At 41.8% G+C, this 15,652-nt stretch overlaps 1 protein-coding gene across 3 annotated transcripts in view; it reads left to right on the top strand.

Annotated features, from left to right (window-relative positions):
- LOC116463220 (pleckstrin homology domain-containing family G member 1) overlaps positions 1 to 15,652 on the top strand; it is a 247,426-nt gene that overhangs the window by 166,716 nt on the left and 65,058 nt on the right. For all 3 annotated transcript variants that reach the window (XM_032146223.2, XM_032146225.2, XM_032146224.2), the window contains one exon: positions 7,829 to 7,929. In XM_032146223.2, the coding sequence (XP_032002114.1) occupies positions 7,829 to 7,929 (101 nt within the window). The remainder of the gene's footprint in view (positions 1 to 7,828; positions 7,930 to 15,652) is intronic.

Here is a 15,652-nt window from a genome sequence, read left to right as displayed (position 1 = left end):
TGGAGTGCAGTGGCACAATCATGGCTCACTGCAACCTCCACCTCCCGGGTTCAAGCGATTCTCCTGACTCAGCCTCCCAAGTAGCTGGGACTACAGGAACGCGCCACCATGCCCAGCAATTTTTGTATTTTTAGTAGAGAGGAGGTTTCACCGTGTTGGCCAGGATGGTCTCAATTACTTGACCTTGTGATCTGCCCAGGCTGGAGTGCAGTGGTGCGATCTCGGCTCACTACAACCTCCACCTCCCAGGTTCAAGCGATTGTCCTGCCTCAGCCTCCCGAGCAGCTGATATTACAGGCGTGTGCCACCACACTCAGCTAATTTTTGTATTTTTGTTTTTGTTTTTTTTTTTTGAGACAGAGTCTCGCTCTGTCGCCCAGGTTGGAGTGCAGTGGCGCAATCTTGGCTCACTGCAAGCTCCGCCTCCCGGGTTCACGCCATTCTCCTGCCTCAGCCTCTCCGAGTAGCTGGGACTACAGGCGCCCACCACCACGCCCAGCTAATTTTTTTGTATTTTTAGTAGAGACAGAGTTTCACCGTGGTCTCGATCCCCTGACCTCGTGATCCACCTGCCTCGGCCTCCCAAAGTGCTGGGATTACAAGCGTGAGCCACCGTGCCCAGCCAATTTTTGTATTTTTGTAGAGATGGGGTTTCAGGCTGGTCTGGAACTCCTGACCTCAGGTGATCCACCTGTCTTGGCCTCCCAAAGTGCTGGGATGCAGGGGTGAGCCACCACACCTGGCCTAAGACAATTGATTTCGGTAATGATTGTCAGAAGTGTAGGAAAAGATGGGCGTCCAGTTGCTTTAAGAACTTTAACATATTAATACTAATTCTATTTCTTAATATCTTGTTCATAAATGTGTTTGTGCTTAAAATCTTTAGGGGAAAACCAAACAAATATTCCTAATTGTCTTCAAACAAAGATGTATTTCTCTTTCTACTCATCATTTCTATTTTTAACAGAATTCCTGTTTCAAGTTTCTTTTTCTGGGAAGAGCTGCCACCTCCTGCCCCTTCCTAGGCCTGGCTGGCCCATCTCCTCACTATGAGAAAGCTCCCAGCTCTCCCCCTTTCAGGAGGAAGTAGGAAAACAATAGAGGGGAGACTGAAAAGGCGCATGTATCATCTGTCACAGCTTAACAAGAAGGCCATTCCTGACATTTTGTACCAATGGTTTATGTACTGCAAGTATTATAGACGGTAAATGAGGCTGAAGCCACCCAGTTTTTTATTCTTTTACTCAGGCATCTCAGAGCCATTAACAGAGTTCCACACATTACCAGTAAGATCAGCCTCTATGTCGTATCTTTCTTCCCCCTTTGTCTTCCCCGCTCTTTCTCTCTTTTTCCTTTTTTTTTTTGGAGTCTCACTCTGTTGCCCAGGCTGGAGTGCAGTGGCACAATCTCAGCTCACTTCAACCTCTGCCTCCCGGGTTCAAGCGATTCTCCTGCCTCAGCCTCCCAAGTAGCTGGGATTACAGGTGCCCGCCACCAAGCCGGGCTAATTTTTTTTTTTTTGTTTTGTTTTTTTGTATTTTTAGTAGAGATGGGGTTTCGCCATGTTGGCCAGGCTGGTCTCGAGCTGCTGACCTCTGATAACCTGCCTGCCTTGGCCTCCAAAAGTGCTGAGATTACAGGCATGAGCCACTATGCCCGGCCCAACCCTCTCTTTTTCTTTCTTCCCTTTCTTCCCGGTCCTTCCTCCTGCCCAAAGCTATTGCCAGAAAGATCGTGTCCCATTCCTTCTACGTTGGATTTTCAGAACATTTCTCTGTGGTGTGGGGTCTAGACTGTATGGACCCAGGGAATACTTTGTCTCCACAGTAAGAGCTTTTGTATCCAGCCTAATGCAGTGGCCGGAGACCACCATTCCCCAGATCCCTTTTCTTTGGCTGTACCTTCCTCCTCCCTAGATGTGCACAGAGAAAGAAGAGAAAAGAGATTCACTTAAGATTAGACTTCTGATACTTTTATCTATAGGCTACAGCAGGACATTTTACTATACTCTGTTCAGTGGCTTATTTGGAAGAAAGATAAAGGGCTTCTTTCATCTGCAGTATGTTCTTCTGTACTCTCACAGTACTTTGTAAATAATTCTTGTAGCACTTAAATGAACTTCTTTTACGTGTTTTTCTCCCTCATTCTCCTTTGAGCACCAACAGGAAGGATAAAGCTCATACCCTCATCATTTCTTTCTTTCTTTCTTTTTTTTTTTTTTTTTTGAGACGGAGCTTTGTTCTTGTTACCCAGGCTGGAGTGCAATGGCACAATCTCAACTCACTGCAACCTCCGCATCCCAGGTTCAAGCAATTCCCCTGCCTCAGCCTCCCAAGTAGCTGGGATTACAGCTGCCCACCACCACACTTGGTTAATATTTTTGTGTTTTTAGTAGAGACGGAGTTTCACCATGCTGGGCCAGGCTGCTCTGGAACTCCTAACTTCAGGTGATCCACCTGCCTCAGCCTCCCAAAGTGTGGGGATTACAGGCATGAGCCACTGTGCCCGGCCCTTAACCAATATCTTTTCAGTCACGATGTTCTGTAAGGGCACTCTTTGTGCAAAGGACAATGGCTGGAAAATCAAACCCATATTTCTTCTTAGAGCTTGGGCCTTAGCAAGAACAAAATGAGCCAGCCTGAGCACATGGAAATCTACAATCTGGATGAACTAGGCCAAAAGTAGGCCTGTCTCCTTTCACCACAAACCCCCAGAGATGCCTTTCAACCTTTCATCTTGGCTTGAAGAAGTTCAGTCCAGGGGGTACCAAACCTCAGAACAGCCCTGCCCAGGCCTCCGCAGATGGGGCCTGTTAGAGCTGGCCCTGGCTTGGTTTTACCTCACCAGCCACCTAGGAAGGAAAATCAGAGGAGGGAAGCCAATGGGTCCTTTTCCCTGGAGGGAGCAGCCCAGCTGTCTCCATGCTACAGCCAAAAGGAAGAGGAGGCAGATGGGTCCTCATGTACTCATTGACTTTAACTCACTCATGCCACAGTGGATGAGAAAGCATCCTTCCTGGGAGCTGGCGAAACAGCAGCTTCCTCCTTAGGGTGGGAAGTGACGAAGAGAGAGGAGCCCCAGACTTCCTTCCACCGAAAGCCCACATGGCTGATCAGTCACTTCAACCATGCTGTCACCCTGGACTCCGTGCTTCTATTATTCTCCACATCCCATTAAATACCTCTCCTCTCCACCTGACTCAGGGTTAGGAGTTGGTCTGCACATACCTGTCCTGCTGCGTGCATCACCTAACCAGCCTCCCCAGCAGTTTTATAGCTTCTCTCCTATTTTCTTTTTCTTTTCTTTTTTTTTTTTTTTAAAGACAGAATTTAGCTCTTGTTGCCCAGGCCGGAGTGCAATGGTGCAATCTCAGCTCATTGCAACCTTTGCCTCCAGGGTTCAAGCGATTCTCCTGCCTCAGCCTCCTGAGTAGCTGAGATTACAGGTGCCTGCCACCATGCCCTGCTAATTTTTGTATTTTTAGTAGAGATGGGGTTTCACCACGTTGCCCAGGCTGGTCTTGAACTCCTGACCTCAGATGATCCACCTGCGTTTGCCTCCCAAAGTGTTGGGATTACAGGCATGAGCCACTGCACCCGGCCCTGTTTTCTTTATTGATGATGGAACCATCTTTAATCTCACCACACCCTTCAGTGGTTACCACCAGCTATGTAGCGTGGAAGATTCTGCATGACCTGTCCCGGCCCCCATTTAGCCTCATCTAGCAGTGCAGCCCCACCCTCAAGGGTCTGTGTGTTTAGGTGCACGCCCTGCTCTGTCCAGCTGGTCTCAACCCTGACATCTGGCTGGCCTGAAATCTAGCCCTTTTCAACTCCTTTTAGTGTCCTTTTTGTTACCCTGTGCCTTTGTTTACCCATTTCTGGCCTCCTAGATGTTGTCTCCTTCCTTTCGCTGTGTTGAAACTCCATCCTTCAAGATTCAGCTCCACCCTCACCTTCCCTGTGAAGCCTCTCCCCTCCCTGGAACTGACCGCTTCCGCCTTTCCTGCCCTCTCTTGTGAACTGAATCTCTATCAGTCTTGCTGCCAAAACACTGTATTCTATTTATTTGTTTACACTTGGCTCTTCAACTATACAGGGAGCTTGCTGGGGGAAGGGATCATGTTTTATTCTTTTTTTTTTTTTAATTCTTATCCTGTAAAACAGTGCTTGGCACACATTCTTACATCCTCAAAATAAAAAGATGGGAGGAAGGCTTGTATAAATGAATGTTAATGTGCTTTTAAACTGTAAATTACTATGCACATGTAAGTTAATCTAGTTTCAGAGGCATCCCAATGTAATACATGAAATTTGAAAGGCAAATTTTTGGATAAACAGACTACTTTCTAGAAAGGGTAGAGGGGTTGGAGAAATGAAAAAAGATTATTTCTCAGGGCCAGGTGCAGTGGCTTACACCTGTAATCCCAGCATTTTGGGAGGCCAAGGCAGGTGGATCACCTGAGGTCAGGAGTTTGAGACCAGCCTAGCCAACATGGCGAAATCCCATCTCTACTAAAAATACAAAAATTAGCCGGGCATGATGGCACGTGCGTGCAATCTCAGCCACTCGAGGGGCCTGAGGCAGGAGAATCGCTTGAACTTGGGAGGTGGAGGTCGTAGTGAGCCAAGATCGTGCCACTGCACTCCAGCTTGGGCGACAGAGCGAGACTCTGTCTCAAAAAAAAAAAAAAAAAAAAAAATTTTAATGTGATATCAGAAGAAGAAGGGAAGTGGAGGAGCCATTAACTAACCTATTTCTGGGCATTTCATAGAAATAAGGTAAGCTCCCAAGGGCGCTGAATTTGCCTTCTGTCTCAGTTCTTCTTTCTATAGCGTGTCCCTGCTGGGTGGTTATGTGGATCAGAGCTTCTCAAACTATCCATGGTGAGCGGCAAGTGTGTGTGTTTTCTTTCCATCTGTCACACACCAATTCTTCTGTAAAATCCAATTTAAAAAAGAATACTAGAAAAGTTAGAATAAGATGTACAAAGTACAAGCACAAATTTATTATTAGATTGATATTAAATCATTCTGTAAACTACTGTAAAAAGTTTCTGCATGCTTACTTGATGTCTGTACTTATCTGCTTGTAGATCAGCAGCAAACAGTTTGCAAATTGGCTCCTGCCCACTTCCCATACTTTGAATAGGACCAAGTCAGATCTACTTGGATATCTACTTGGATATTTTCAATAACAGATATTACAAGGAATGAAAAAGTTGATTAGAGGAGGCTACTTATGTGCAAATCTTATAATGATAGAGATCTTAAGGACATAAACTGATTAGAAAATAAATAGGGGAAATTTTAAATCACAGAAAATCATTCAAATGGTGAAAAGCCGTTTTTTGTGTGTACTCTCTGCTTCTTTCCTCGCCAAGCTAAATTCTTTGATCCTCTTGGAGAATAATTGTTTTCAGTGCAAAAGTTTTAAATTGATCCTTCATAGTTGTTAACAGTAGGGTAACCATAGGTGCTGACATCAAGCTAATAAAATTAATAAGCAGCATGACAGGCTCTAATAAGTTTCGTTGGTGTCCTTACTCTGTCATTTCGGGTGCAGAATGAACTGTTATTATCACTGAGCTTCAAACCACTCATTTTGGCTACACTACAGATGATTACAGCTGCAAATACAGGGCATGCTGCCTTAGTTTTCAGGAACTAGTCTAGGGTTAAAGTATTATATTTAAAAGATGTACTTATGATCAGTGGGGGGAACAAGTTATGACCATACAACTTTGATCTGTTTTCTAGAGTGGTCCACAAAAATGTGGACTCCTCACGATCTGTTTTCTCAGTAATTTCTGAAAACAAGCAACTTTTCAAATTTAGTTTCTCTGCCATGGACTCTGAGGTTTTTGAAACTCTTTGAGCTGGCGATGGGCCATCAGTTGTTGGATGCAGGCCATGGTTCTTTGTCTGTAACCCCAGATGAAATTCTTTAAGCCCCTTAACTCAATCTTTCTCTCACATGAAGAATTTAGTATCAGGTTTCTGCAAATGAGCAAGCTTTGCACTTGAAGTGAGAGAAAGGATTGTTCATTCTCTCTTTAAGCCCCACTGCGGAGCCTCTGAATTCAGCCAGGTGAATGTGGCTTGCACCCTCCACCCCCGCCCCGCCCCTCATCCTGCCATGCTGGTGTGGCTCATGCCCATCTACATCCTTCTGTTTTACCTTCTTAATTTTGTGTACAATATGCCCTCCAAAATGTCCAGCAAAGTCTTAAGCTGCTATTAAATACAGACATTCACTGCACGTTGAGTATTAGTCCATCCTTTTGGACCATGTGTAATTTAACAGAAATATCAATGAATATATTTCTTTATTTTGAGAGAGTGTAGGTTTTATGTGTTGTTCAAAATGTACCATTCTTTCAATCCTGGCCTCCATTTGTTTTTCTTTTTGGGGCCCTTTTTGGGCCTGTCTGTCCTATGCAGGTACTCAAGCTCTTACGATTGTTCCATTTATAACAGTAAGGAGAATAGGCCAAGCTATTTGGGGATTTTAATGCCAACTACTTTTAAATCTTTTGAATCTAGTTTCTTACTGAGGTGACTACTTTCTTAAGAAGAAAAGGTGTTACCACAAAACTTGTTTTGAAAAAAGGTTTATGAACATTGGTTTATGCATGACAATGATTTTAGTATGAAAGAACTAGAACGAAACCTAATTGGATGCAAACTGTGAAATGTACCACTTGAGAAAGTTAATGATGAAAGCCCTGCCTATTTTGCATCGGAGGAACCAAAAGAACATGAGAGAATGAAGGTGGATTAATAAAAGGTATAAGAAACAATTATCTAATGGTTCTTGCATTTCAGCTTCTCCTTTCTCTAGCTGCATCTAAACACAACAGTGTTTGCTGTCGGACATTGGAATGCGGCTGCGGTGCTGGGATTTTCATGGTCTGCCTGGCTTTTCACAGGGTTACTTCCTCTAAATGCTGCAGATTGCCATGTTACATTTGGGAGGGAGCCATACTTCATTGTTCAGCCTAGGGCAAGGACTATATTTATTTTTTATTTTACGTTATTTCAGCTGTTTTCACTTTTTATTGTTTTCCTGCCTCCTACAGAATCCTTTTTCAAGTCTTGCTAGAGAAAGGGGAACACTCAGTTATGAACTCTTTAGCACACGAGAGGCAGAAAGCAGCTTTCCTCTTCCTCAGCAGTTCAAATAGCTTCAAAGCCATGTCAGTTTAACCCACGATGGGTCTGAATCCACAGCAGGTCTGTTTGGGAGCTGTTTCTATGTTAAAACATACAAAATCAATTGAGAGTTTTCTGTGGCTCATTAACACAGCATAGTAAGTTATATGCTTTTTTTTTTTTCACTTAAAAAAATAAGTTGGTATTTGAAAAAGAATTTGGTTCTATAGTTTAACAACAGATAGTTTTGTGACTTAAAGGTTATGTTTAAAACAATTCTGTCCGTTCAGAATTTTTATTTCTGGTTTTTCACTATATGAATTAGAGTATGTTTTTATCATACAAATCAGTCAAAGAAACAGCAGACGATGTGGTTATACCAAAACTGACGTTATCGGCACTATGGTCATTGTAGCCCCATCTAGGGAAGCTCTAATATATTTAGGGAGTAGACAGAATGTATACCATACTCTTTCTCTTTGCTAAAACTCTTCGTTCTATAAATAGGTGAGTATTAGGGCCAGTAATAAGAGAGCAACTGTGTACTCTCAGATTTAATGAGCACATTAGTATAATAATTACTTGAAACAGATATGAAAGATTCACTGGGCATAATTAAAGATGACTTGGAAAGGACAGGAATGTTGAAGGCATCCTTCTCATTGATCTCACAGGATTACCTTGACTGCATCAGGGACCAAACAAAACTTCCCCTGGGGACCGAAGAAAGATCAGCCCTTTTCGGAAACATACAGGATATCTACCACTTCAATAGGTAAGTTAATATCCAAAAGATCGTTCTCACATAGGAGCATTATGAAAATTTCTCAGATGAATGCAGCCTAAGAAACTCTACCTGTAACCCCTGACTCAGCTTCATCCATTTTTGTGGGCTATTGTGCCAAGAAGCTTTCTACTTAGAAGTATCCTTATTTCCTTATAAGTCTCACATGTATTCCATATTCTCTGTCTCTCCATCCTCCTGACTCAGAGAAGAAACCTATTTGCCCTGGTGGGGCAGCGACATCTTTTCTTCCGCAATATGACATGAACAGGACATCCAAGAATATATACTTGCTTAGTCTCTAGGATCCCCAGCTACACTGAATTTTCTATAACTTTTCTTCTACCTGGGGAGTGGGCTGGACACAGTAAACACACAATACATACTTCAGGTCATAACATATTAATTCAATTGAATTGATAATTTTAAATAATCAGTTTAATTAAAAATGTAAGTATGTAGCAGACACTAGGCTAGAAAATTAAAATAGTAAACAAGACAGAGAGTGAGTGAATAAGTTATTATATCAATACTTCTTGAAAGAAAAGTTAGGGCCAGACATGGTGGCTCACACCTGTAATCCCAGCACTTTGGTAGGCCGAGGTGGACAGATCACTTGAGATTAGGAGTTTGAGACCAGCCTGGCCAATATGGTAAAACCCCATCTCTACTAAAAATACAAAAATTAGCCAGGTATGGTGGTGCACACCTGTAACCCCAGCTACTCAGGAGGCTGAGACAGGAGAATTGCTTGAACCCAGGAGGTAGAAGTTGAGTGAGCCAAGATTGCACCACTGCAATCTGTCCAGCCAGGGTGACAGAGCAAGACTCCATCTCAAAAAAAAAAAAAAAAGAAAGAAAAAGAAAGACAAGCTAGTAGGCTTGTTAAGAGCACAGAAGCTGGTGTTCAACATATGTGAGTTTGCATCCCAGCAAAGCCCCCTATATGTGTTGGGTGAATCTTTAAATGGAATGAAATTAACTAACCCCTGTATGTCAAGTCTTTACTCAAATCCTTCTTCTGGCTGAGGCTCCCTGAGTATCCACACATACCTTACCTCCTCCGCTTTTCCTTTTTCTCATGGCACTCATCAATTTTTAACATACTATATGATTGACTTTTATATCATTCCTGTCGTTCCTTTCCTCTCCACCCTGACTCACAAAACACTTGCTCCACAAGGACAGGAGTCTGTTTTGTTACTGTCTAAGTCTCTAAAATGGTGTCTGGCCCATAGGAGGCATCCAAACTTGTATTGAAGGAAGAAACGGAAATAGGAAAATCTCTCTTATATGGTTACAGTGAAGCTCCTGTGAACTGATAAACCTAAAGTGCCAGCACAGAGGAAGTACCAAAATACAAGCCCATGATGCTCTTGATTTTGTGACAGTGAAATCCCATTATAAAATTCTGCAATGCCCTGTCATTTTGTGACTCAGCTATAAATGCAAACTCAGTCCTACCCATCTTGGCTTACTAAAATTGGTAAATGCAAGCTCCTTGAGGGCAGGGTTCACATATCCTTTGTCACCCTTGAATCCCAACACCTAGCACAAGCCTGACCTCTGGGAGAAATGTTCCTTGACTTGAAATAACTTATCCTTTAATTCTGAAAGCCTAGGATGTAGGAAGTGTCAGTGTTGCACCAGAACTTTTTTCGTTTGACTCAGAGTTTGAAAAACAGTTTGTGTATTTTGCATCAGTATTTCTCAACCTGGGCTACCCACTGGAATCACCTGGGAAGCTGGATCCTACCTTCAGAAATTCTGACTCGTTGGTTGAGGTGGGGCCAGAACATCAGAATTTTTCAAAGCTCCTCAGGTGTTTGGAATGTGCAGCCATGGTTGAGACACACAGTCTAGATAAAATAAAAAGAAAATAGAGAAAGGGCATAGAAACTGAGTTAGAGAATCCAGAGTGTACCTGTTCATTAGTAATGTGCTGGTGTGAAAGCCAGCCCTCACTGCGCAATCGCTGATGATAAAATCCTGTGAGCCCCTGCATAGTTTCTCCTTCCAGAGCCCACTAATGGCCCTGTAACCCAGAAAGAGGCAAGAGGGCTAGATCTTGGGAGGCCCCTGGCCTAGGTCTTCTGTGGTTTGGCTGTGAGTTGGTGGTGAGGCATATTTGTAGAGTGCTTGCTCCATGCCAGAGGCCATAGAGCTTTAGATGCATTTTCATTTCATATGCATTATCTGAGCCTCTCTGTCTCCAAACCCCAGGCATTCAGCCATGTGCCCTCCTGCCAGAGTGGAGCCCTGCTTCTCTGGTTCATGAAGTTGCGGCTTACTCCAGGAGGGGCTCTTAATCGCTAGAGTTTAAATCTTTATGTGTCTCCTAATTTAAAGAAAGATAAGAATGAGGCTGGGCATGGTAGCTTACACCTGTAATCCCAGCACTTTGGGAGGCCGAGGTGGGCAGATCACTTGAGGTCAGGAGTTCCAGACCAGCCTGGTCAGCATGGCAAGACCCTATCTCTACTAAAAATACAAATAAAATTAGCTGGGTGTTGTGGCACATGCCTGTAATCCCAGCTACTTGGGAGGCTGAGGCAGGAGAATCACTTGAACCCGGGAGGTGGAGGTTGTGGTGAGCCGAGATAGCGCCACTGCACTCCAGTCTGGGCAACAGAGTGAGACTCCATCTCGAATGAATGAATGAATGAATGAATGAATGAATGAATGAATGAATGAATGAAGTTAGCAAGAAGAGATCTTTGCAGTGGACCCCAGTCTGCAGAAGTTAGATGACTGAGATTTACATTCCTGAATTACATCTCTGTTCTTTTCTCTGTCTCTCTCTCTCTCTTTTGTTTTTTGTTTGTTTGTTTGTTTGTTTGTTTGAGACAGAATTTCACTGTGTCGCCCAGGCTGGAGTGCAGTGGTGCAATCTTGGTTCATTGCAACCTCCGCCTCCCGGGTTCAACCAATCAACAGGTGTATCGATTTCAAAGATACACCTATCGGGCGAATCTGTGGTTGGGGCTTGAAATAATAACTTTCAGCTCCTATTAGTTCAGGTCCAAGTTTTTCAAAATAATATATGTGGCCAACTAGGCAAGACTTAAATCTAAAATTAAAGAGGGCGTAAAGAAATGGTATTATGCTGGCCTGAAAAATTCAACTGACTAGGTTTCTTTTTTCAATAAAGATTTCCAAAATACAGAAAATCACAGAAAGACATTCCGTCAAAGAGTCGGGCGTGGCTCATGGGAGTTTGTCATATTACTCCTTTCTTTGTGCCTTATTTGCTTTAACATTTGTTTGAAGCATAAAGATATTATAAACATTATTGAATCCAGTTATATACCCTTCCCCAGTCACATTCTGCTCTGTGGAGAATGGCACCCTGATGTGTTGGTAAACCAGTTCTCCAGCTTGGGGAAAGGGGAGGGAGGATCTGGAATTTATAATGTTTTTTGATTTCTGTGGTATAAACACTCCCATCACGGCAGATTTCAAGTTACTAACACAACATCACTGAACATGGAATTAAGAAGAGATGTGCAGAATTGGCTCAGGGAAGCCAGTGTAATCTGGCTTAGTACACAACTATGCTGGAACTGCCATCCAAAACTTGGTGTTTCTTTCCCAAGCATGGTTTTGTTGCCATTACTATATATACAAGTATTTATTTAAAATGCGTAACATGCTGTGGGAGGCCCAGGTGGGAGGACTGCTTGAGCCAAGGAGTTTGAGACCAGCCTGGGCAACGTGGCGAAATCCCATCTCTACAAAAAATCAAAAAGTTAGCAGGACATGGTGGCACATGCCTGTGGTCCTACTACACAGGAGACTGAGGCAGGAGGATCACTTGAGCCCAGGAGTTTGAGACTGCAATGAGCTATGATGGCACCACCGCTCTCCAGCCTAGGCAACAGAGCAACACCCCGTCTCAAAAAATAAAAGAAGTCACATGCTTTCACCTATTTCAAACATGGCATACGTGGTGTCAACTTACAGGTTATTTTCACTCAACATTGTTTTTGGGATTTATAGCTCTAGTTCATTTAACTGCTGTGTATTATCCATTGGTGATGATCTATCTCTGCATTTTGCCAATTGCATTAAGATTGAGCATCTTTTCTTCTTGGCCATTTTGATTTCCTCTGCAGTTTTCTGGCTCATATGCATTGCCCATTCTATTGGGATATTTCTTTTTCTTATTGTTGTATAGGAGTCCTTGATGAATTCTGGCTAGTGATCTTTGCAGATTATGTGAGATGTAAATATCTCCTACCATGAGACATGCCTTTTAACTTTAATTATGGTTTATTTGAAAATAAGTTGTATAATGTGTAAGTTTGACTACACTAAGTATACTTTTTATAGTATGTAGGTTTTGTGTTGTGTTTTTAAAGAAAGTCCTTTCAATCTCAGGTCATAAATATACTCTTTTTTTCTAAAAGTCTTAAAATTTTGTCTTTCACATTTGTCCTTAATATGCCTAACACTGATGGAGGCATGGTGTGTAGTAGGGGATCTAAACTCTTATTTTCATATGGCTAGCCACTGATTTGAAAAGTACTTCTCTTGGCTGGGTGCAGTGGCTCACGTCTGTAATCCCCGCACTTTGGTAGGCCAAGGCAGGTGGATCACCTGAGGTTAGGAGTTTGAGACCAGCCTGGCTAATACGGTGAAACCCTGTCTTTACCAAAAATACAAAAATTAGCCAGGCGTGGTGGCGAGTGCCTGTAATCCCAGCTACTCAGGAGGCTGAGGCAGGAGAATTGCTTGAGCCCAGGAGGCAGAGGCTGCAGTGAGCCAAAATGTCGCCACTGCACTTCAGCCTCCGCGACAGAGCGAGACTCCATCTCAAAAAATAAAAAGAAAAATCACAAGACTTACATGGATGTGTGGGTCTGTGTTCTCTTTCACTGGCCCGCCCATTCGTATCCCATACCCCACTGTTCTGATGATCAAGCCCACATACGTTGTTCTTGTTCAACACTGGCTTAGCTTTTCTTGAGTCTGCACTGTCAAGGAATTTTTTTTAATTTGTTATTTCTTTGAACTCTATTGGGATTTTTATTGAAATTGCATTAAATTTTATAGATTAATTTCAACAGAATTGACATCTTTACATTACTGTCATCCCATCCATAAACATGTCTTCAAGCAAGACTTTTCAAATTTCCTTTAATGTTTTCTAATTTCTCCATCACATTCATACATGTAACTTTTATGTTTTTTTAAATACGTGTAACTTTTAAAACTATTCCTAGATACCTACAGCTTTTGATGTTATTAGGACTAGAACATTTTCTCTATTGTTTAAATTGGCTATTATTCTCATCTAGCAATGCTTTTGATTTTTATGTCAATACTGTAACAAACTTTCTCAACTTCCCTGTTCTAAGAGTGGTTCATAGATCTCTTGGATTTCTGTGTAGACAACGATGTCTGAAAATGAGGAAGCCTTTTTGTCATCTTTTACAATTCTTCTACGCTTTATTGTCTTTTTCGTGTCTTATTGCTTTAGGTGAGTCTTCCTATACAATATTGTTTAGACATTGGCACCCTTATCTTCTTTTTGGCATTAGCAGGAATGTTTTACCCTTAAGTGTGATGTTTGCTATGGATTTAGACAAACACTTTTTTCCTCTTTTGCTAAGATTTTATTGTGAATATTGAGTTTTATTCATTGCTTAGTATGCCTTTAATAAAGTTAGCATATGATTTTACTCTTTCTATTCATAATGTGGTAAATATTAATAGGGGACCTGATTTGAATTATATGTAACATTACTAGAATAAACCCTACCCAGTCATGATGTTTTGTATATTTAGGCACTGATTAGTTTGATTTTTTTTTTTTTTTTTTTTTTTTTGAGACACAGTCTCACTCTGTCATTCAGGCTGGAGGGCAATGGCACTATCTTGGGTCACTGCAGCCTCCATCTCCCGGATTAAGCAATTCTCCTGCCTCAGCCTCCCAAGTAGCTGGGACTACAGGCACAGGCCACCACGCCCAGCTGATTTTTGTGTTTTTGTAGAGATGGGGTTTCACTGTTTTGGCCAGGCTGGTCACGAACTCCTCGATCCACCCACCTCAGCCTCCCAAAGTACTGGGATTACAGCGGGGAGCCACTGTGCCTAGCCCAATTTATTTATATTTTTAAGAGAATTTTTAAAAATTATTAAAATTAAAAAAAAAAATTTTTTCAGGCATGTTCATAAATGACAATAGTATGTAATTTCTTTCCTTGTCCTGTCTTTGTTCAGTATTGGTATATTTCTAGATTTAAATTGCTGTTTCACAAAATCTTCCATCATGAAATGTTTTGGAATACAATTGAAATTTTATTTTTGTGTTCTTTTTGATACCCAAATATCTCTTTCTCTTACAATCCCTATGATAACCTAGAAATTTAAGTCTCTGATTTGGTGTCTGGAATAAACAACCACAAGGTCAGGAAACTGGGTTAGTCAAAAGAAACCACTTTCCTCATTTGAACCAGCCCCCTAAAATCCAACAACGTGTTTTACTGCAAACCAAAAAAGAAATGCCAAGTTTTAAAAAGAAAGTACCCCTCTCTTGGAATACAGAAACATTACCTAAACTGTAATTTGAGCCTTTCTTTAAGAATGAAGAGTGAGGAAATAAAGATCATTCCTCCATATTGAATGTCTGATTTTAGACATTCAATTGTTTCTTAGGAGATTAAAATCATCTAAGCTCTCTCCTTCCTTCAGAAGATCAGAGTAAAACTTTCCTTTTTCCTTCAACTTTTTTCTTTATTCAGTATACCTACATTGAGTCATTACTCTGTATGAAACCCTGGACTAGTCTAATAGTGTAAGGATGAATGACACCATTGTACAACAGAGGCAATAAGCCACATAATCAAGGAAGGAACAGAATGCTTTGAGAATGCTGAGGAATGTGCAATTAATTTTGTCTGAGGGGGACTTTACAGAGCAACTAACACATGTCTGAAGACAAAAGAAATTCTTTGGGCCACGCTTTTTCTTCTCCTTGCAATGTAATTTAGGGAGCGAAATCATGGGATTCATACAACAGCAAGGCAAAGGAAGGTGGAATCGTTTTCTTTTTTAGTGCATTTTCCTACCACCAAAATGTCTGACTTCTGCACAATGGTAGAGATATTTTTACCCACACTTTTTTCAACTGGATTTTTCCAGACCAGTGCCTGGAAAGTATGAGTGAAATTATTGGAGTAATTTCTCTTCCATGCATATGTGTCTCTGTGGATGCAGTGGGTTAAAATGCCAGCTGATTAGGCAATGGGAAAGGGAAGTGCTGCTCAGACCGGAAGGGGAGGGGCCACATCCTTGAATCTCTCAGTGTAAAGCAATAGAAGATTCAAGGTCATAATACAATTCCTGCCTCAAAGTTCGCATCAGGGGTCAGAAAAGCTTCACATGGGATATGTTCTGTAAAAGAGAACAGTGTTTCCTCTCGTTTCCCACCCAACTAAGGGACCTGAGCTCAAGTAGGAAATTTTATAATTGTTTTAACAGTCCTACTCAAAAAGGAGAAAATATTTAAAGTACTCAAGGAAACGAGAAAATATCCAAACCCTGAAGACAAGATGACTCTAATTTAGCTTAGAATACAAAACACAATCTGTGAGTTACTTCTTACTCCTAGTGTACATGTGCAGTAGCACATTACTCACACTGATGCAATCCTGGTGCACATGTGCAGTTGCACATTAGTCACACTGATGCAATCCTGGTGCACATGTGC

Source organism: Hylobates moloch, unplaced genomic scaffold, assembly GCF_009828535.3.
Source record: "Hylobates moloch isolate HMO894 unplaced genomic scaffold, HMol_V3 SCAFFOLD_29, whole genome shotgun sequence".
NCBI classification, from domain to species: domain Eukaryota; kingdom Metazoa; phylum Chordata; class Mammalia; order Primates; family Hylobatidae; genus Hylobates; species Hylobates moloch.
This window is presented reverse-complemented; position numbering and strand designations above follow the sequence as displayed.